Here is a 23,809-nt window from a genome sequence, read left to right as displayed (position 1 = left end):
CAGAAAACACAAAGAGTTGTACAGGGACCAAGAACTCAAAAAAGAACTGTGCAAAGCTGAAATAAATGTGTATGGGTGCACAAGTGAAAAGGAAATATGGGGGGGAGAAAAATAACCCAGAAATAACCACAGTAGTAAAAGTACTGTGTTGACATGGGGTAAAAACAGAAAAAGTAGAAAGACACATAAATTCATGACTAGAGACGCAAAGAAGAGGAAGAAAGAAAACAAGACTGTGCCAAATCCTTACCACTAAGGGGTGGAACGCCTTATTCCTAGGAAGGCTGGTCTGGCTTCATCTCATTTGTTTTGGACAGACTTGTCTGGACTGTTCTGTTGTCACTAGTGTATCTGAGTAGACAGGGACTCTAAAGTCTCCCTTATTGAAGAAGGGACCACTTTAACTACCGAAGAGCATTTCCCCTTTCATGTCAATACCTCCACAGAGGTTAAAAAAAATAGCAGTGTTTTTCAATCATCCATGTTATGTCAAACACATAAGCACACACATAAAGTATGGGAGGTCACTACCTTGATTTTTTTTTTCTTTTTTTTTTTAACAGTAGTGCAAGATAAGGAAATATCAGGAAGTAATTTAAAGCAAATTATAACGTTTTCTTTGATATGATAGTCAGTCATAGATAATAATTTTATCCGATACATCTTTTAACATTACAAGCAGACTGTTAAAATTCACCCAAATCACCCAAAACATCCCCATTGCTCAAACTTGTGCTAACACGCAGGAATTCTTTTACAAACCAACATCTGGGCATTCTCAATACATTCTAAACGTATATATGCAAAACATTTTAGTCTGCTACTAATGCACTTCTGGTTAGATGCTATTTTGTTGCCTTGTACCATAACATGAGAAATGACAAAGATGTATCTACTCCAATCTAAAAAAATCTCAAATCCATAATACAGAGTGGGAGCACCCATAGAGCCGAACAGAAAAAGGTTGGTGGTAGCTAAGTTAATGCCTGTGAGCAAATCCCACAGTTGCTGGTTCAATCCCTGGCTCTTCCAGTCACATGTCGAAGTATCCTTGAGTAAGACACTGTACCCCAACTTAGTTGCTCCACGTGTGTTGGCCAGCTACATCACAGCTACCCCATCGAATGCGTAAATGAGAAGCAGTGTAAAGTGCTTTGAATACCAATAGGTAGAAAAGCGCTATATAAGTGCGGCCCATATAAGTGCTGACCATTTAAATGGTAAATAGGGGAGCTGCTATGCAGCTGGCCAACTAAGCTGGGGTTCAGTGTCTTGCACAAGGACACTTCAACATGTGACTAGAGGAGCCGTGGATCGAACCAACAACTGATTAGTTGACGACCACTCTACCTTCCTGCACCACAGTCACCTTCTGACTTTGGCTTGCTAGAGGATGTCCAAGTCTTCCATCATGAAAGCTTTGGTTTAAAATAGACACACAATGTAAAACTTTCAGCCTAAAAACTAAGCTTACTATTGCAGGCTTGTCTTCCGCCAGTGTTACAACTTACATTTTTTGTTACCCATCTACACCTTTCATGCATGATTCTAGGGGAGAGTACATAGATTAAATAAAAAATACTATTACCAATAAGGGTGAAATACAAACAGTTATATTAAATGTTATCAAAGGTTTTGGAGAAATTGATACACAGTACATCCTGATCAATTGGCTGAAAAATAAAAACATTATCTACTGTTGAATAACTCAGCCTAAATCCCGCTTGTTCTTCATGAACATTCTGCGGAAGACATTAATATAATCTATCTATATAATCTATAAGATTAGCTGCTTATTCTCAGCAATTTACAATTAAAATAATGATCATTTTATGACTGTGTAATACACACATTCATTTGGGAGTGAAAAGGGGAATAAAAACATCACAACATGAAATAATTAAAATGCTGATGATTCCTGCACTTCCTGCAAACACGTTTTCATCCAAATAGAGAAACTCTAGAAAGACAGTGGGTGCAAAGACAGGCTTAAACTGCATCAGGTGTCAAATTACAGAAGAATTTACAACTTTGTTTTACATCCAGCAGACCACAGTAAAGAGATCATAATTTCATCACACTACTATCCTCATGCATCTTCTACATCCTGAAGACTATCATTAGTCCTTATGATTTAATGCAAGCGAATGGGTGTGTTGATGACATTTCCTTTTTGTTATCAGTTCTGTTTTCCGAAGTTAATTTCTTAGGTCACTGTCAAGAGTTCATTTGTGAAAGAGGTTCAAGAGACATGGCTTGGGAAAGAAGAGTGTCCGCTCTCCCTCCTTTTGTAAAGCAGGTTAAAGGTAAGCTTGTTTCTTTGGTCAGGTGTCTGTCAAACTCTCTGTTTGACTGGTAGTGAAGGTAGGCTGGGGAATGGCACTTATACTCTTCCCAGAAATATAACATTTTACTGTTTTGTTAATTTTGGTGTTTTAAGCGGATAAGCTGCTTCATACGAATGTATGTGATACGATAACTTAGTATGACATATCATGTTTTCACATACAGCATCATAATGTTTTTATTTATCTTTGTTATTTCAGAGGCAACCAAAAATAGGTTTGTTAAATAAAACAAAGGTGATAATAGGTTCAATAAGTGATTTGATTCACTGCAGATGTTTACAAATTACAAGGTATTTTTTTCAAACTTGAAACCAGAAGTGGAACTATGCTACAAAATGTATTAATCAAGAAGAACCTGTTTTGTTCTCTGATTGGTCAGTTTGCCTTAAATGCTTTTCCATGCTGCCAGTGCTCTTCAGTAAGTCTGTGTCACAGGAGGAATCCACCTCCTCTTCACACCAACCACCTAGCCAGATGCAACTGACATGCCGCTTCTTCCACTGTGGCAACAATATAGCAGTAAACATTTTGGAAAAAGCCATGTTCTGTTCAAAGCCATGAAGAACTATCAAAATACTCATGTTTTAGTACTGTGTCAATGTTGTGCAGAACCACTCACTAGTCAAGGGCCAGGACAAATGGCTTGAAGCTCCCAGAGGACACTCAACCCCTAGCAGAGGCATTCTTCCCCAACCCATTGTCTCTTATGTGTAGAAAGTGTCCAAAGCAATATTTTCAGAACTCATGAATTTAGATGAGGAAAAAACATATCTATTGGTTTTTATTTGTCCTTCACTGGAATAGAAGTATGTTGTGGAGTATCATTTTACAGCCATCACCTTTTTCAACAGAGTGTGTTCCCTAACTGGAAAGTATAAGGTGGTTGGAATGGTTCGTCATTCTCTGCATAAACATGCAAACATTCAGCCAGTAAGTTATTAATGTATCTGGTAAAAGCATAGTCCTTTCAAAACATTTCCATGTGTAGTATTTCATGTGAATGTCCCCAACCTCTTCTACAGCTGTGTATGCTGAACCACCCTTATCTTTAAATGCTCTGCAGGGGCCATAAACCTTGATTGAACATGCAGGTACAGCTTAGAACAATACGTTTACTTTAACAAGGTTAACAAAAGCATCAGGGTCTTTCAAAGCACCTGTTTTGTGATGGTCATCAGTGTATGGTAAAATAGGCACTAACTAGTGATGTCAATGGCATATGGGGGACAAAAATGGAAGTGGGCATAGCTCTCACATTTGAGTTGCAGGGAGGTGTGCTGCACAAGTTGCCCTTATGTTATACAGTTACAACTTCTTTCAATATAAGTCTGATTCAATGCAAGTAAGAAGGTGAGAAACAGCAAGAAAAGTACACAGACTACCAAACACAGTTATAACCAATCCTAGTATTAGAATGGAGAGCCTATGTCCAAAGTACAGCAAGGTACACCAACTAGTAAACAGCATACTAATATCTTTTAACACCTGGGTCATGGAGATGAACTTCTTAAAGTAAAGGAAATGGTAAAGTGCTATATTTGTCATTATATATACAAGGTGTACAATGAAATTCTGTTAGATGGCAGGTTAGTCCTGAGCCACTGCGGCTGAGCATGTCGCCACTGAAGGCCAACCTGATCTGGTACCGAACACGTTTTTAGTGGTACGTGAAACCCTAAGGTCTGCAATTAAATAATCCCCATGTTTTTTTCTGTCGCAATAACCTAAGTTACATAACTTGTAGACATAATAATCGTGAAACTGTGACATTACCTTGTCTTCTTTTAAGTTCATAATTACTCCACATTGGTTAGTAAATTGATTTTCTGTTTTGATTTTCACTGGAATCAAAATGTTCCCAGAATTTGGTCAAAGTGTTCAATTGTACCCTATCATACAGCTGGGCTATTGCACTTGAAACTTACTGTGTGTAGTCAGCAATATATCTGGACTTTGGTTGACAATGAATGGGTAGCTGTAGCTTGCCCAGACTTTTTTTTTGCCACATGTGTAAATCTAAATAATTAAAAGCAGTGTCTTCTATCACTATACATACTATCCATACTGTGATACCAAGAAGTAATATGATTATGAACCTCCTGCATGTATATAGAATTACAAGAACCAGATTACTACAGTGCCAGCAAACTGTCATATGAGTGAATTAAAGCAAAAGCATATATACAGCAAACTACTCTCATTGTTTTCTAGTGTAACACTTGAAAATGAGGTTTAGAAACATTACACATGCTGCTTCCTTAGACATTACAAAGTACACGAATTCCATAGGTACATGTAACCCTGTCAACATAAAGGGCTACTGAAAAATGTCCTTTTTCTGAGGTCTGAACTTGTACATTTCTGAAGGTGACACTTCTTGAGGTGTATTTTATTGTCTTTGGTAAAAAGGGGGGTTTGATTTGAATATTGACAATTAGGGGTATTATTGCTTGTTTGCAGAGTCTCAACAGGTGTAGTGTGGAGTAGCTCCACACCCTGTGTCTGCATAGTGCAGATTGGATGCAGCTGCAGAACGAGGAGGAGAAGAAAATGTTCGTTTTTTGTTCGTGGGAAAGCGTATTTTGAAATTTTTGACAACTTGGCCAAGCTGCGGTCAAGCCTATTATACCATGAAGACACATGGTGCTGGATGTGCTGGGACTCTTCTCAGTGAGTGAATCATTTCTGTAGAAGTATTTGGAAGCAAATTCATGGAAGCAAACAGCTAACCGTTAATTGGCGTTAGCTATGGTTTTTCCCTCTCTGTTCTACAAGAAATGATGTAACTGGCACACCGAAATGCTGTTGATATGTGTGTTGCTTATGATTTGTGTATTATTTTGTGTGTATATGCACAAAGCATGAGTGGTGAAAATGTCAATGAGGTCATAACAGTTCTTTGACTGTAAGCGGTCCTTGATGCCATGTTGTTGTCATTGGGAGGCTTCAGAGGAGTTCTGTATCTTCTGTATGTTGTGTTTTTTTTTGTAATATATGATTTTGTAAAGACTTCAACCAAGGGTGGCAAGTCGAGTGTTGGTTGATAGCATTTGATTTTCCTTGGATGGACATTGAACTGAGGAGATCCTGCTTGAGTGGTAGGATAACTTCTTCGGCAAATACTGCAACGAGAGTGAGGAACTCTGGAATTAAAACCTTACATTCATTGGTGCGAGCGTATACCGACAGAGGCCGAGTAAAACCCCCAGGAGTTGTATTTTATTGTTTTCCCCTCTTTTAATTGGGGCCATATATATATATATATATATATATATATATATATATATATATACACACACATATATATATACACACACACACACACACACACACACTGCTCCAGTAGTTGAGCCACAGCATTTGGTCCAAATCTCACATTGAGAGTCGGGTGTTACATATGGCTTAAAATCCGTTTAATAAATAAAGATTTTAGTCAAATCAAATTTTAAAATTTACATTTTGGTTTTAAATCAATTTTGTTTGTGGTAATTTTTCATGTTCTGCCTCCTTTTGGGGAATCCTAAATTCCTTTAGGGGAATCCTAAAGGAGGGTTTAGCAAAAAGTAACTACTACAAAAAATAATAATTACTTTGATTATATTGTAATATTTATCAATATCAACTCATACTGTGATAAAGTTTTTTTGCCATATTTCCCAGTCCTTTTCCATAACCTGACATTTCATCACCATGTGCCAACTATGTCAATAAATTCTATTTTATTGAAAAAATAATATTTGTAAATTTACAACGTGCCGTATATCACTAAGACCTACAGAATGGCGAGCTTCCAGAGTGCAGAGAGGGACTGAGTTTTTTTTTCAACTACTGAGCCATACCTAGCAATCATTCAACGTTAAATGTTCTTTTTTTCCCTTTTTCTGCTGTAACTGTAACCATCAAGGTTATCAGTGTGCTGTTGGACAAAATATACACATGCTCGCCAGGTGGACATGCACATTAGAGTGCTCATTGTGTGAAATACTGTATTGCTAATTGTTGGTGACTGCTAATTGGGGCGACTGTGGAAGTCACCCCAGTTAGAGAAGGTAGAGCGGTTGTCCACCAAACTCACAGTTGCTGGTTCAATCCCCGGCTCCTCCGGTCACATGTAGAAGTGTCCTTGAGCAAGACACTGAAGCCCAAATTAGTTGCTCTCGGTGAGTGTTGGCCAGCTGCATAGCAGCTCCCCCATCGGTGTATGAGTGTGTGTGTGATTGTGAGTGTGAATGGGTAAATAAGAAGCAGTGTAAAGCGCTTTGAGTGCCAATAGGTAGAAACGCGCTATATAAGTGCAGACCATTTACATGAATTTGGAATGGATTTGCTAACTAAGATGAGTTTTTATAGAATTATACTTATTACATTATAATATTACTTTTAATTTATAAAATGCCAATCGCCTAGTTTGTGTATGAGTGTGTGGTTTTGGCTACAGATCAGATCAGTCGCTTCTCTACAGCCTCTTTCAACACTAATCTTTCCTTTTTTCACTTGCTGTGACAAATTAATTATAAAAAATTGTTATGAAACTATTTCCAGGTAGCACCTAATATTAAAAGGCACCTGTAGTTTGAAAAAAACAATTTATCTTCTCCTGAAGTGGTCACGTTTCACATTGTAGGCCAAAACATGTCTTTAAAACTACAGGTCTCATCTGAACATGCATTAAGTTTCAATACAACACTGCTTTTATAAGTAGATGTCATTAAATAAGGCTAGTATAACTATTTCCATTTCCACTGTTCAAGTTTACATTGTATGCACTTTGTGTATACATTTCTGTGTGGAGTGCATATTAACATAGCGATGTTCACATCAAGGTTGACATTGTTATATGCAATGCACACATACAGAAACATCTATAAAAACAAGTCTTTTTGCCTTCTGTTTTATGTAGATTTTTCTCACCTGTTTGCATTTAAAAGCCTAGCCATGACATGGGCTTTAATTCAAATTTTTGCTAAAGCCCTATATACAACTATGTAACCAATGTCATGTAACAATATTTAGCATAGCATGCTATCTGCTTTTCATATGAAAGACTGGCAACGTGTGTAGGGTGCACCTTGTCTCCTCTCCCATGTGAGTATTTTCTGTGTATTAGGTCACTGTAACCCAAATTATACCCCCCATCCGAAGAGGAGGTGAGCAGACCCTTCCAAAGACAGTAAACCCCCTCTCCCTGTCCCTTTCTCCAGGTGTCCCTGGCTTAGAAGCTGTGTGTCTTCCAGCGTGCAGCTACTGGTCCTACCAATCTGCCCGATGTTTTGTTGTTGCTTTTTGTTGCTCTGTTCTTCTCCCTCTCCACTTTCCACTCACCCCAACGGGTCGAGGCAGATGGCCGTCCACCCTGAGCCTGGTTCTGCTGGAAGTTTCTTCTGTTAAAGGGAGTTTTTCCTCTCCACTGTTGCCTATGGCTTGCTCCAGGAGGAACTGTTGGGTTCTCTTTATACATCTTTATAATCTTGACTTTATTCTGTAAAGTGCCCTGAGATGACTTTGTTGTGAATTAAATAAATAAAGTTGAATTGAATTTAATTGAATTAAACCAGGAAGTCTGCAGGCCCAGATAGGGTCAGCCCCTCCTATCTAAAAGCCTGTGCTGACCAACTGGACCCAATCTTCAGCTGAATCTTCAAGAAATCAATAGAGCTGTGTGAAGTGCCCTCAACTTTTGACCATTCAAGCATAATTCCAGTTCCTAAGAAGCTACTATTACAGGATTAAATAATTACAGGCCAATCACTTTGACATCTATACAGTAGTTATGAAAACCTTTGAATGACTAGTGTTGAACCATCTGAAAAACATGACAGCGCTCCTAATAGGCCCCCTGCAGTTTGCTAACAGGGCAAACAGGTCAGTAGGGAATGCAGTTAAAATATTACTGCATTTCATCCCGGACCATCTCAATAGGCCTGAGACAAGCACGGCTTTTATTTGTGGATTTCAGCTTCGCATTAAGCACCATCACTCCAGAAATCCTGTCCTCCAAACTTTCACAAGCTTCCTCACTAACAGAGTATAGCAGATATGGAACAGTTACATCCAGCATATGGAAAACCAGTACCGGCGCTCCTTGGGGATGTGTCCTTTCCCCCGTTATTCTCTCTCTACACAAACATTTAAAAATGCACCTCATGTTCAAGTTTGCAGGTGCTACAACTGTCATCAGCCTCATCCGAGATTATGAGAAGACTGCATACTAATAGGAGGTTGCTCATCTCTCAACCTGGACACAAACTCTTCAGGCTTCTTCCCTCTAGCTCTTTCTGACCATCACCATCATTAACAGCAGACCTCATACTTACTGATACATTACTGCTATCACTGCTGCTGTATATACTCGACACACTAACACTACACACCCACACACTGCACTATATATGTATACGAGTAATTATGTTGGAACTGTTCTTTAGGGCACTCTTACGTTGTCCATATTTACTTCCCTCTTGTACGTTATTTTTCATTTTCATATTGTCTGTATTGTTACTCCTTGAACATGTCCTTAAGAGTAGCCAATGACCAAATTTGTTTTGAGCAAATTTGTTGTAAATGGTAAGCAGTTATATAGGGCTTTTCTACTTATTGGTACTCAAAGCGCTTTACATTGCTTCTCATTCACCCATCCGCACTCACAATCTCACACACACACACACTGATTGGGGAAGTTGCTGTGCAGCTGGCCTACAGTCACCGTTAGCAACCAAGTTGGGGTACAGTGTCTTGGTCAAGGACACTTTGACATGTGACCAAACCAACAACTATGGCATTGGTGGGCGTCCGCTCGTTAGAACCTTAGGCCAATTGATTCGGGTTCAGATTCTGATCTTAAATCAGCAGCAGTATTATGATACCAAGTTGGATATTACCAGAGTTCTGTTTAAACTTTACAATATCACAATATCAATACAATTGGCCATCCCAACTTACTTCCTCAGATGTGAAGATCAGTATCCCTTTCACAAGCACTTATGTGTCATAAATGACATAAATATACATAATAAACATAATAAAAATTCTACTTTTTTACTTACTTTCTTCTTACTTTGTTCTTTTTGTACATTTTGCATTTGACATACTATATTAGTCAAAGTCATGTTATTTTGGTTATATTCAAACTAACTGGAATATATACACTTATCTTTCATTCAGTTAGCACTTTATAATCAGCTTGTTATGTCAACAGGACCATTCATCACTCAGTGTCCACACGTCAGAAGGGATGAACCTAGTTCAGTCTCCAAAGACTTTATCAACATTGCCACCAATGTTTTTCGTAATCCCGCACATGTCGCTTTTAAGTGATACACGAACACAGAGTTATTAAGGGAAAGGTTAGAGAAATGTGCCACACACTCCATGAGGCGTCAACTACCCATCAGTATTCATCATGTTTAACATGGATGCATGACTTCCCATGACCATCAAGGGGGAACCACAGAAGATAGGCCAGGAGTTAGGCCAGAGGAGTTTTATTGTTTTATTTAGAAACTTGGGCCTGCTGGTAATTTGACCAAAAAGATGCTAAACATAATTGATGGTCTGTCTATGTACTTTGTCTGCAAAAATGTCCAGGTTGATGGGGAACTTTTTAAACTGAGTTTAAAAGTCCAGACACAGTAACACACATATTGTTTATACATCTGAGCTGTACAGTTCTGGAAAGTAACAAAGTAGAAGTACTTTGCTACTGTACTGAAATACATTTTTGTATGTATATTTACTTAAATAGATGTGATTATGGCTACTTTGACTTTTACTCCACTAGATCTAATAGCAAATATATAAAGTTTTTACTACACTACTTTTCTAATCAAATTTAAGTTAATCAAATTTACATGTTAGAATCACGTTATTTAACAAATTTCATAATTAACCAAACTAACCTTATGTGTGAAAATGATTCACAAGTGGCACAGGAATTGCTTTATTAAACCAGGGGCAGGTAGGCTGTTAGTCCCTTGAGCCATACCCTTTATTAAAAGACTTATTTGAAATATTAGCAGTACCCAAACAGAGCCAGTAATTTGGCATGTTGTGATGAGTTTGGCATGTCTACCGAGTTCTGCATTCACTGAGCAGAAGCACACAGCTCAAGGGAAAACCCTCAGACTGATCGTCCATTTTCAGATATAAAGCTACTGAAATCATTGTAAAATGTGCCTTCAAATGGGATAATTGAACGAGGTGTCAAACAATATACTAATGACAAGCGCTCCAAACAATTTCTTAACTGAACTTCCTTCTTCTTCATCTTGCACGCGCTGAGAAAGGGGGAGAAGTAAAGAAGTGCATCTGTACTGAGAACTGGGACAAAGCTGGTCCTTGGTGATTCACACATTATTAATTGACAAAAGCGATTTTTTTTTTTCCCCTCCTTCTGAAGGAAGCAGCTGCATGCAATACTGTGCAGAGGGGTTACGTGCAACCATCCTCTGTGTTTACTTGTATTAAATCTGGTGCAAATAACAAAATATTGCTACAACAGAACCACATACATTAACTGTTATGTTTTGTCCTTGTTAGGACTTTTGTGGTTCTTTTTTCAGTGCATCCCGAGCTTGTTTGCATTTGCATATACAGTATATATGCGCCACGATTGTGAAAGCAAATGGGTGAATGAGAAGCAGTGTAGAGCGCTTTGAGTACCAAAAGGTAGAAAAGCAATTTATAAATTTACCATTTACCAACCAGCTTTGGCCCAGCCACCAATGGCCACTTTGGTGCCGCTTGCAAGCCCAGGGGGGTTTTGTCAAGAAGGGTATCTGACGTAAAAACTCATGCCGAATCAATGTGCAAAACATGTTCTGCTGAAGGGACAAGCCAAAGGCCACTGAGCATTTGACATATCAGCAGTGCTCAAAGTGAGCCATTCAGTAATTCTACTCTTTGTTGTCTTCGGCTAAGTGTGGCCTGACTAACAAGATCTTGCATCAAGAAGGGCATCTGGTTTAAAAACTGTGCCAAATGAACATTTCCAGTGAAAACTGAAGAAGAGGGAGTTTACTAACCAACATAAATGAATTTTACACAAAACAGAAAAAAAGGCTGGCGGAGGTGGTCTAAGTTTACTGATTTACTGCATGTGTTTAACACATTTGGGACTGAAATTACCAGGTCCGAAAAGAGAACAGCTTGTGGGGTGGGCAGCACATAGTCTCCCTTTAACATCCCCATGGTTTGCTTGAGTAATCCCAACTGCTCCTCCTGAATAGATAAAAAAAAAGTCCACCTGCCATGACTCAACTTTCAAATGGCTTAAAAGACTATATTCAAAACTGAGGGCTCCATACCTGGTTCATAGCTGGCTCCGGTTGACAGGGCAGGCATGGCTCCTGACGGCACTTCCCTGCAGAGTTTAGAAAATGGCTGAGGTGGGTCAGAGTATTGGCCTTGGCAGCAGCTTTATCCAGAGACCTGAATCTGACAACAAGCGTCATGCCATGGTGCCCTGCAAGATAACAAGTCTTTAGAATATGTTTGCAAATTGGCACAATGGCCAGTTGTATATTACTCTCAAAATATCAGGGATATTTGACTTTGGGGTGAAATTTGCACCCAAACTACACTATAACATTTACAGGTGGACTTAATTTGACGTCTAACCTTGTGAATGCACATACAACTGTTCAATTGTTCAGTACTTATTGAATAACATGCTGTTCTCTAACAAAATGATTAACTGCAAAATCCAAAACATGATTAAAGGATCATGTATGATCTATGAACTGATCTCTAAATGTTTTGGTTCAATGATAATTTGTATTTAAGCAGTCCTCTGGCATCATGCCATTCACATTTTGACATCATGAGGCCAAGACAACGCCTAACAATTGACAAGTTATTGAGAGATAAACATTTTTTGTCGTGGTATAGCCACCACTATTGTTAGCATTTGTTTCAATAAATTGTTAGAAGAAATTACCAGTGCATGCTTCAACTTAAATGCCCTACTTTCATTATGACTGTAGCATGAACTTTTCATTTTCTATACATTTTGCACAAAAGTCAAATATCCATAACTTTTTGTTAGTACTGTATGTCAATCAGCTACACTCCCCACCAAAAGAATTAGAAAATTTCTTGCTGTAGTCTGAAATCATTTGGGTTTGACATCAAAAGATGAATATAAGACAATAAATAAACATTTCAGCTTTTATTGCCAGACTCAGAAATATACAGAAACATTTTGTCTGCCAATTTAAAGAAAGATGCAACCAAACTAATTGGGAGATCCTAGATTATGCAGCAAGATAATGACCCAAAACACACCAATTCCTTTCTTATTTTGGCAATGTTTTAGACTGACCAAGTCAATCTCCAAACTTAAACCCTGTAGAGCACGCATTTTTTCCTGCCAAGGGTTAGAATAACCCTAACCCTTGGACTGAAGAGCGTAACCCCCCAAAACAAACAATAACAACAACAACTGAAAGAGGCTGTGATGAAAGCATCACAAAAGAAGAATCCAAAAGTTTGGTGATGTTAATAGGTCACAGGCTTGATGCAGTTATTACAAGGAAAGGATTTGCAACTAAATCTTAAAATACATTAAAGTGAATAAGATTTAAGTCCAGGTCCAATACTTTTGTTCACATGAAAAATAGTCGGGTTCAAACAAAAGGTGCTCTCTTCTACGTCGTATATAAGATCCAGATGTAAATACCTGGAAATAAAAGCTGAAATGTTGTCTCATATTCATCTTTGATCTAAAACCCAACTGTTTTAAGTTTGTAGGAAAATAAATGATTTGAATTCACTGGTCCAATACTTTTGGACGGGAGTGTAGCATTCAACTGCATAGTCACATAGAGCAAGAAGGCAGGGGATTTTGAATATAAATAATTCACTGTATGGTGGAGACACACATAAGCATACAATAACTTATAATAAAGAAGGACTTGTATCATTTAAAGTTTACTGGGCATGCTTTAGACTTGACTCTCAAGACACAGAGATCAGCCACAATATTAAAACCAACCATGGTTTTAATGTTGTGGTGGGCAGGGGTCAGCATTGGAACACATTAATTCTAGGTGTGATGTCACAGCTTACTGCGTATAGGGCTGCGTAAAACCCAGGACACCCAATAACTTAATAATTAAACTTATTAGGCAGTAAAAGATAGTATTAACTGGTTGATAATTCAGGCTACAGAACTTGTACTGTATCTTGCAATTGGTAACAGGAGACCAAAACACAAGGTTCAAAACAACCCTACAACTGGATTTTTTTTGTTGCAATTATTGCATTTTTAAAAATACCCACTAAAAACCTTTGGAATTGTTATAACTAAGGATTTACCTTAAAAAACCACATGTAAATCAATGAGGTTTGAGCCTTCATTAATTTACTTCATAATGCTCCTTTATATATCTATCAGCTTTCATTGGGGTTTAAATAATGAAGTTATTCAAAATACAGAGAAAACAGTACCAGCAGTATAGTAAGCTGCATACTCTGTTAAAAATGGTTTAGGTTGGACATTGACTTACAGTGCATTATGGCAACTCTGCACAGCATGTTGCTGAGGTCAAGACAGGTGGAGATGGCAGTCCACTTAGCACAAGGCTACCCTGCCTGTCTGTCATGCATACTGTGAAATGAACTAATTTCAGGGCCTTGAAAGACTCTAGAAGAGCCTTGTGGAAGAACCATCAAGACAGTTCAGCTCAGACAATGTCCGAGTTAGCAAGAATGCAATCCAAAAAGAGCATATCCATTCCTGATTCCTCAATAAAACAAACTAAAAACCCAACTACCTTTTTATACCAGTACCAGATTTTAGCCAGATCTGTTGGTTGGTTTCTGCATTAGCATTAATTGAAAACGAAAATCCTGGTGAATTTGGACTACGTGCTTTTCAAACCTTTGTATATTTTAAAAAGGAGTACCAGCAGAACCTGAGCCATGTCAACCAAATTTTACTTGCAAGATAATCCCTGTAATAAAAGAACAGATCCAAACAAAACCAGGTTTTGCTTGTAATAATAAATACTATAATTTTTGTTGCGCTGTTGTATCAGTAGTTAACCTTTTGTTGCATTGAAAAAGTAATGCTCATATAATTCCCAAAAGTGAAGTAGGGGCCATCTTACCATTCAGGGAGTTGCTTAGGGCCAAGAAGTAAGTCACAGAAATGGGAAAACTATGTCAGATGGTCATACAGGGAGTAAGTGGACATTTTAACATGTGGACAAGATATAAAGACCACTACACTGCAATAACAATTACTCCCTCTACCTCTGGGCAGTTTAATATCTTCATATGGTTCTGCTACCATCTAGTGGCAGAGCATCCAACCTGAAAGCCCAGATGAAACACAACCTGAGACATTATTCCCCAACTAGTATTTTTCAGTATTGTTCAGTAGAGAATCATGCCTGTTTTTAATGTAGTGGCAATACATACAAGAGGAAATGCTCCTTTTATACCCACGCATGTTACTGACCTGTTGCTAATTAACCCAGTTAATTGTCAAAACCTCCTCCATTCGTTTATGATATGCAGCAATTACTTTTCCAACCATTTGTCTGCAGCTGGAGTCAATGCTTCAAGAACCACTATGCATAGGCGTATGCAAGACATGGGTTTCATCTGTTGATTCCTTGTGTCAAGCTACTCTTGAACAACAGACAGTGTCAGAAGCGTCTCGCCTGGGCTAAAGACAAAAACGACTGGACTGCTGCTGAGGGGTCCAAAGTTATGTTCTCTGATGAAAGTAAATTTTGCATTTCCTTTGGAAATCAGGGTCCCAGAGTCTGGAAGAAGAGAGGAGAGGCACAGAATCCATGTTGCTCGAGGTCCAGTGTAAAGTTTCCACAGTCAGTGATGTTTGGTGTGCCATGTCATCTGCTGGGGTTGCTCCACTGCGTTTTCTGAGGTCCAAGGTCAATGCAGCTGTATACCAGGATGTTTTAGAGCAGTTCATGCTTCCTTCTGGTGACCAAATTTATAGAGATGCAGATTTCATTTTCCAACAGGACTTGGCACCTGCACACAGTGCCAAATCTACCAGTCCCTGGTTTAAAGACCATGGTATCCCTGTTCTTAATTGGCCAGCAAACTCGCCTGACCTTAAACCCATAGAAAATCTATGGGGCATTGTGAAGAGGAAGATGCGATATGCCAGACCCAACAATGCAGAAGAGCTGAAGGCCACTATCAGAGGAATAAATGCTTTAAATTCTTAAGGGGCAGAACACACTAAGCTGACCAAATGTCGTGAGGCTGTTGGGGAGCATAAATCAGCCTCACCTTGGAGTGTGTCCCAAACTGGTGGCACTAGGGGTGTTTTCTGACACTGACATGTTGAATTGGCATCAGTTTGTGTCTGCACATGCATAATAACAGAAAAGATGTCACCGCCCAAGTGGCAGCCTGCTGCAGTAGCCCCCGTTTAAGTAAATAAAGTTTTCTCTCAATTTTTGTATTTTTTATTACTTTGTGTTTTTCTTTCCAAGTGTATGTATAAGCTGCATTATGGACATCAAAGTCGCGGCATTTGTCCTGTTTTTTCTACTTTTATTAGCATTCTAATCCACTAGTTGATCCTGGTGAGTATTGGCTAGTTGCATAGCAGCCCCCCCATCAGTGTGTGAGCGTGTCTGTGATTTTAAGTGTCAACGTGTGAATAAGAAGCAGCGTAAAGCACTTTGGGTACCAATAGGTAGAAAACCGCTATATATAAGTGCAGCCCATTTACCTTTTAAAGGCTCCAGCCTAGAGTCCCGTTGACTTGGACCGCAGCTCAAGTCTTAAGCTAAGACTTGACTTACAATTCATGTCTTTGACGGTTCTGAATCAATTCACAGACTTTATAAGTCCATATTTTTTTTTGTTTAATACAGAAAAACATATAGAACTTAACTATGAGGACTCGTTCCAACACAGACAGCATACAGTGAACACATGTTATAGTTAGTGTGGAGTTAAACTCCACCCCCAGAGCAAACATTTGAGCCCATTTTATGGGCTTAATATGTTTTGTAATACAATGGTGTTCAGACATTCTTTACCCCATCAGTACTAGAATAATATTTGCAAAGTAGACCCATAAACTGTTGTGCTCAGCAAAACACACTGCAGCACTTAAAACTTTAGTCAACTCTAGCGGGGCAAATAAACTGACCGTTTCAAAATGCCTGCATCCATTTAGCATTTTGTATCAAGATGACTGCAAAACTGTATGTTTTGATTCTGAAAACCTATGACTAAGGCTACATAAGTGACAGACACCAATGTTAGCATTTAAACTTGCGCACTGGTCTGTCTGCCAATTAGTGGTGCACAGCTCAGATGTGCTATAAACAAAACTCTGTCTCCCATAGCCTAAATCTGTGAAACGCAACTCAGGACATTGTCTGGTCATTGTCTCCAGACATTGCCGACTTCATACGTGAAAATCTGTTGAGTTGTAGCCAACAGATCAGTTACTTTTACTACAATTATAATTAAACTTGGTCACAATTAGCAGACACATTTTTCAAAGCAACTCACACATTAGTAGAGGGGTTTAGGGTCTTGCCCAAGGACACTTCAACATGTAGCCAGGAGGGCTGGGAGTTGAGCCACTGACCCCATGGTTTGTGCCCAACTGCTCTACCACCTTTTACTGAAATTACTGCAAAGCAGGAAAGACATGAGATATTAGAGGAGATGGTTCATGTGAACAGTGACCAACTGAGGCAGAAAGAGAATTGAGCAGCATCCACAATTGTCCACATTGCTGCCACATTTACACTTCAGAGGACATTTCTGGGAACAACAACAGAGCAGCGCAGAGCACTTGACTGCATGCACAGGGTTTATCTTGATTAAATCATGTGACTGTGAAATAGGAAATCAAAGGAGTAATGACAAATGTCATGAGTGCACATGCCCAGCAAGCTAGGTGTGGGATCGATTAAAAAAAGGTTTTTAGTGCAACTTAGGTAAAGTTGTGGAGGGTATGCTCAAAAAAGAAAGAGGGGGTAGGTACGTTGAAGAGGGGTGGGTACGGTAGCAAGGGGAGCTATGTGGAAGGGCAGATGGTAGTTAAAAAAAAAAACCTTAAAAAAACAATAGAAATGGCGGTGGTGAATACATATTTTAAGAAGGACAAGGAGCACAGGGTGGAGAAAGGTGCCCACATATGGACTATGTAATATGCAGGAGATACAACCTGAAATAGATCAAAGACAGTACGATGGTGGCAGTTGACAGTGTGGCTAGGCAGCACAGGATGTTGGTCTGCAGGAGGACTTTGGAGGTGAGGAAGGAAATGAGTGGGGACCAAACCAAAAATCGGATATACTGTATGAGACAATATAACATTTTATTACTGACTGCGTTTGCATGCACTAGAGTAACCAGGGTACTTTCTCAGCTAATCAGGGAACAGTGTTTACATGCACCTTAGAAACCCAGTTACAGGAAATCTGAGTATACATGCAGCAGAGGAGTAACCTGATTTTGCCTTTGACTTTTCTGTGTGTGTGTGTGTGTGTGTGTGTGTGTGTGTGTGTGTGTGTGTGTGTGTGTGTGTGTGTGTGTGTGTGTGTGTGTTCATGTCACAGCAGAGAGATAGCATGGGGGAGAGAAAAAAAACGACTCATTCAGCTGATTCAAAACAGTGTGAATGTCAAAAAAGACCCATGTCACACCACTTTTTAGATCTCTACACTGGCTTCCTGTAGCTGCTCGCATCAGGTTCAAAGCTCTGTCTCTTGCTTACGGGGTTGTTAACTCGACAGCACCCGCTTACGTCAACTCACTCATTCAAGTCTACAATCCTTCTCGCCCGCTGCGGTCTGCCAACGAACGACGTCTGGTGGTCCCAGCACCGCATAGAAAACTGTTTAGCGCAATGATCCCACGATGGTGGAACAAGCTACCAAACGCTGCACGCTCAGCTGACTCTCTCCCAGTATCCAAAAAACTGCTGAAAACTGAACTCTTCCGCATCTTCCTATGCACTTAAATCTCTTATAAAAAAAAAAAAAAATCCTTTCTGCTCTCTTGCACTTGTATTTCGTGAACTGTGAACACTTTTCTGATAGGACTTTGCTTTGATGTTTTCTCCTTGACTTAGATTTTTGCTGCCTTGTACCTCACTTGTAAGTCGCTTTGGATAAAAGCGTCTGCTAAATGACTAAATGTAAATGTAAATGTAAAAATCCACAAGGGAAAGTGACTTATTGACTGTTGGACCTTAAGCTTACTGTCTGCAGCCTTTGGTTACGCACATGAAAGCAGATTAGAAACCTGGTTATGCATATATATGGCATAGTCATGAGTTTGCAAAACAACAATCGACTAGCTTGGTGCATTTAATCCCACTAAAAGTGTAGGACAATAAGGTGAGGGAGGAAAACCACCACAACTGCCTGCCAGGGGTTAGATGTTTTCATTTGTATTGAAATAAAGTTACTAAGATTCACACTTCTCAGGTGTAAGACCATCTATGATTAACTACCATAAGAATGTTTAGGAATTTTTTGGGGGGAATAACAGTAGACTTGTCAGTAAACCCTGTTTCACACATGAACTCCGGACAACGTTTGGAGAATTCAGCCTCGGAAATTATCCGGCATGGCCTTTCAAACATGTAACTCACAGTGGGAGGATCACTCCAGTGAGAAGCGCCCATATGTGTGAAAATCCACTTGATTTCCTTGGGTGATCACTGTGCACAGGACCCACAACATTATATAAAACCTTTAAAAATTGGGAAAAAAATTGGGTTTTGTTTACAGCACATCAGAGCTATGTTTTTTAATAAAAACATGCCCAATCACTTTTAATCCTCCTGACGATTAAGGACAAAGCAAGGCGCTACACGCACATAACACGTATGTTGCACTAGGGGACTCGAAAGATATAGTTCTGATAATGTCGGCAGCATTCCACTCTGATATTTTCATTTACACATACACCCACTCCTAAAAAGTCAGAATAATGTCAGAATTCCAGTGCATGTCTGAAGGGGGCTTGAGACAGGACAGAAGGAAGCAGAAACAACACACGTAAAAGCAGAATCTTCCTTAAGTAGCCCATTATTGATAAATCGGTTCAATACTAAAAAAGGACCAGCCTGGATTTTTAAAGCCATGAATCTGTGTTCACATCAATCTCAGTCGGTAAAGGTGTCTAGATGATAGGTTGGGACTCCCACCTCTCTGTTGTCTGGTTAGATTACTAACAATTCAACATCTGCAGTGAATCATGCTGTTAGCAATCATTCTGTATAAACAGCTCCAAATTATTTTAGAATTAACCCTATAAAACAACACTGAAGTACATGTTTGACACAAACTCTGGTCAAACTTTGATTTAAAAACAATAAGGGAAAATCTCATGACACTGATGGTTTGAGGAAAGAAAAAATGATTAAATAAATAATGAAAGATACTTTAAAGTTATACAATTGCTGGCACTTCACTGCGCCTACTACACCAACATCAGTATCAAGTTTGTATTAAAATGCGGCAATCTTGCTCCCAGCAAGGAAATATGTTTCCTAAAAAATAATATTACTTTTACATTTTAGTTGGGAGCCTTTTAGTGGATCCTGACAAAGTCAACATAAACACAGGGTTATGTTTGCAGCTGTGTCATATATCAGTTTTAAAACTGGTGTTCAACAAGAAGCCGTTTATGCATTAACACACAGTAAGATTCAGTAGTATGGATTGGGGATGAAGAAGCAACTTTGCAGTACCTAGTGGCTGAAAGAAGAACTGCAGGTTGCCTTTTATCAGCGTGGTTCTGAGTTAAAACACAGTGCATACTTGACGCAATCCAACCAGCAGGGGACCACAAGCATACTGCAGTAAAAAAGTCTGTATATCTGTAGCACACAAACACTTGGTCTAATCTAATAATAATGTTGTTACATATAGACACATCCTGTATAAACAAAGTGCTTTTACATTCACTTGAGTAGGTTACAGTGGGCTTTCTTGGGAAAGCTGATTTCTTTGTGTCATGTGATTGGGAATGCTGGTTTCTGAGAAATCAGGATACTCTGATGCTGCATGCTGCATGTATACGCTGATTGTCCGTAATCATATAAGTGCATATAAACATTGTTCCCAATTACCCAAGAAAGCTCAATTCTCCGAGTGCCTCGGTTACTTAAGTGCATGTAAGGGCAGTCATACACACTCACACAAACACCTGGAACAAAACCATGAGAATGTGAGCCATGCAAAGCTAAACCTGCCCAAACAACTAACACAAAGCCAAAGCCTCCTACGCTGGGCCTCATCTGGTCCATTGCATCAAACCCCACCTCAGCCTTCTGACTGCCTTCATATACACATCATTTGTTCAACTGTAAGGACAGCTTTAGTAGACCAGCACCTTACATGGCACTTTCAGTCTCCAGTGAAGACTCTGTAAAGCAAGGTTTAAAAGAAGTCACCACACACATGGCAGGAGTCTAACCTATTGACCTATAAAGAATACAAGGTAAAGTAATGCATTAGACACAAATAATTATTCTTAGGTCTTAAGTCTTCTGGTTACATTTTTTCAACCATTTTCTACTTAAAAGAGCAACAGTGCTATTATCAGTAACAGCAAAAATAAATGGGCAAAACCAGAGACAAAACACTGCCATTTAAGAGTTTACAAAGTTTCCTTTTGGTGCAAATCCCCTTCTGTGGCATGTCTCTTTTTCTCACGATATCAGCAAAAAAATGTTAATAAATGATTGCACCCAATGCAGATATTGTATCTGGTAAACAAATAGTGACTTTTCAAATTAACAACTATATTGGACATATATGTTTGAGAGATATTATGACTGATGGAAGAAACACACTAACTTACATAAAAGTAGTATTAAATATACTCCAAAGTATACCAAAGTAATCTGTACTACTAGTTTACTTTGGAGTCTAGCTTTGTCCTTTTTTAACTTATCCCATGAGTTCAGGGTCGCCACAGCAGATCATTTGTCTGCATGATGATTTGGGACAGTTTTTAAGCTGGATGCCCTTCCTGATGCAACCCTCCTTAATTTCTACTGGGCTCAGGACCGAAATACTGCAGCTGGGGATGGGCTGCTGGGGGTTCAGTGTCTTGCCCAGGGAAACTTCGCCATGTGGTCGGGAAGAGTGGTGCTTGAACATCTGACCCTATGGTAGGTCACTCTACCAACTGAGTCAATGCTACCCCCTACAGTAAAAATCCAAATTCAAAATCTCACCTAAAGCAACATAAGCTAGCACTAGCATTGGAAAAAAACTATCCACTTTACTATGGCCAGTGCCCCCTCTCTTCTACTATCTGCTACACCCCATAATTCTTTGCACAGCCCTTAGTCATTATCGGGTGTGAGGATGCTGCAAAACAACACTAACTAAAACTTGTCTGATTCACAAGGCCTTACTCCAAAACTCAGAAGTGAATATTCAGAATGGCCAAATATGATATTTTTTTTCGTCAATTGAATGTGGCAGCTGGTAATATTGCAGAATATTTTAAACTACCTGGAATTCTGTTTTGATGATCATATGTTTTAAACTTTTAAAAAATTATAATTTGAATATATAAATTATATTTAAATTATAATTTAAATTATAATTTACCTAGTATAATACATACTACTGGGTAGTTCATGAATTTCACAATGGTAATCCATAGAACCTCATGAATATCCTCTGTATTGTATTATCCGATTACATAAAGTAACTTGTGATATAGGACTAGTTACCTAATAAATGTAGTATAAATATATAGTATTTATAACTAAAAAGGAATCCAGATATTAGAAAAATTTAAGCAGAAATACCTCAACATTGTACATAGGTAGGCCCACAGTACTTAAGTAAATATATTTAATAATTTTCACCCACTGGTTATTAAGCAATTTCATGTTTTAGTAAACATACTATATACATATATACAGAGTATAAAATGTCAGGCCTCAATATTATGGCAGATCCGTGATGGTTAACAACTAATTTTGCCAGATGAAAGGAAATTCTCTGTATCATTATAATATATAAATTAAAAGCATGCAAAGTAAGCGGTTGAGTTGGGGACATGAGGGAAGCTGGCCACATGCTAAAAATTTACTGGGCTGCCACCTCACTAGCATTGCACTACCACCCAGCTTTATATCAACACACTTGAGGTAAAGAGGCTTTGTATTTCCTTATGTCAAGTTACAATACATCACGAGCTGTACTACCGTAAGTTCTCCGTGAAAATTGAGGTTTGTGTTACGAACAATCTTGTATTTATGGTGTATGGTGTGTCCCTTTATTAATTTTCAAGTCAGATATCCAGAGTTCCCAGTCATTCACTACAAATAAAATGTCTCCAAAAGTTGGACGAGCAAAAAGTTGGACCTGAGCAACCCTGACTTCAAAACCCAATAAGGCTGTTACATTCGTCAGCAGAACAAAAGCTGTGGTAAAAGCTGTCCAGAAGAAACCCTAACGTTTGTATCAAACAAACAATCATAAACGTAATACTACCCAATTTCTACCTATGGATATGTTGCTTCGGCATTTTAGTGCATTTTTATAATCTGGTCTTGCTAACCTGTCTAGAACCTCAATTATTATGGTAAAGTAGCTGCTCAACTGGAATGCTATCAACTCGGGTGTGACGTCATCACGAGCTGCGACTATCGACTTCCGAGATAAATGGAACGCACCCTAACGTTTAATTTTTTTCAGTAATGTTTCTACATTATGCGAACATTAGAGCTTTTACACCTATTTAGGTAACAATTACTACAGCCGGACATTATTAATTACATAACATGGTGTTAGTCCTGCATCATGCTGCATTCACCTCCCACGGAAATGTTCTTAGGTAACGTTAGCCTACAGTCGTTAAACAACACTGGATAGTTGTGAGAGAGCATGAAGTTGTTTGTATTAAGTAAAAGACTGTTATAACATTTACACAAATGTCTAAGCTCCCAGAACACAATGCAATGTACTTTAATGTTGCACAGTCTGCTGCTGTCAAGTTAACATTGCTTCAGTTGACGTTACCATACGCAGTCAAATCCAATAATGTCGTTACTTTATAGCTACTGCCCGTACTGTCCTTAAAACGTTTTTATTGACAATATTAATAATTATGCTGCGACTTGGTTTCTATTGGACTGAAGATTAGTTTTTAAGGTTAGTTTTGTTCAAGCAAACTTGGATACAATGTTAATAACGCTAGGTTAACTTACTCGCTTTTCCTCGGAAGTCGCAGTTCACGATGTCACGCTGGTCCCTTCGAACAAAAATCTTTTAGTGGCTTTAATTTCCAATTTAGACCCCGGGGATTGTGTTCATAACACCCCACTACTACTGCCAATTCACTGTTTACAATATTTTTAAATGTTACACTTTGGTGTAGCCACTGTGCAACACAGGAAAAAAAAAAACTGTCTGTGAATAAGCTGACTTGGAAACGGTGTAATTATTTTGACACATTCATGCTGTGTCGTTTTG

General features: G+C 38.8%; 1 protein-coding gene across 4 annotated transcripts in view; it reads right to left on the bottom strand.

Moving 5' to 3' along the window:
• Positions 1 to 23,809, bottom strand: part of mpp7a (MAGUK p55 scaffold protein 7a) — a 135,572-nt gene extending 111,763 nt beyond the window's left edge. For 3 of the 4 annotated variants that reach the window (XM_067485904.1, XM_067485903.1, XM_067485906.1), the window contains exons 1-2: positions 23,545 to 23,809; positions 11,651 to 11,808 (exon numbers count right to left, since the gene is read on the bottom strand). In XM_067485904.1, coding sequence (XP_067342005.1) covers positions 11,651 to 11,687 — 37 coding nt within the window. In that variant the 5' untranslated portion in view covers positions 11,688 to 11,808; positions 23,545 to 23,809. Of the gene's footprint in view, positions 1 to 11,650; positions 11,809 to 16,856; positions 16,981 to 23,544 lie in introns of all 4 variants that reach the window. The other variant, XM_067485905.1, reaches the window with a different exon arrangement.

Source organism: Channa argus, chromosome 19, assembly GCF_033026475.1.
Source record: "Channa argus isolate prfri chromosome 19, Channa argus male v1.0, whole genome shotgun sequence".
NCBI classification, from domain to species: Eukaryota; Metazoa; Chordata; class Actinopteri; order Anabantiformes; family Channidae; genus Channa; species Channa argus.
The sequence above is the reverse complement of the archived record's forward strand: the minus strand, read 5'-3'. Positions and strand labels throughout refer to the sequence as shown.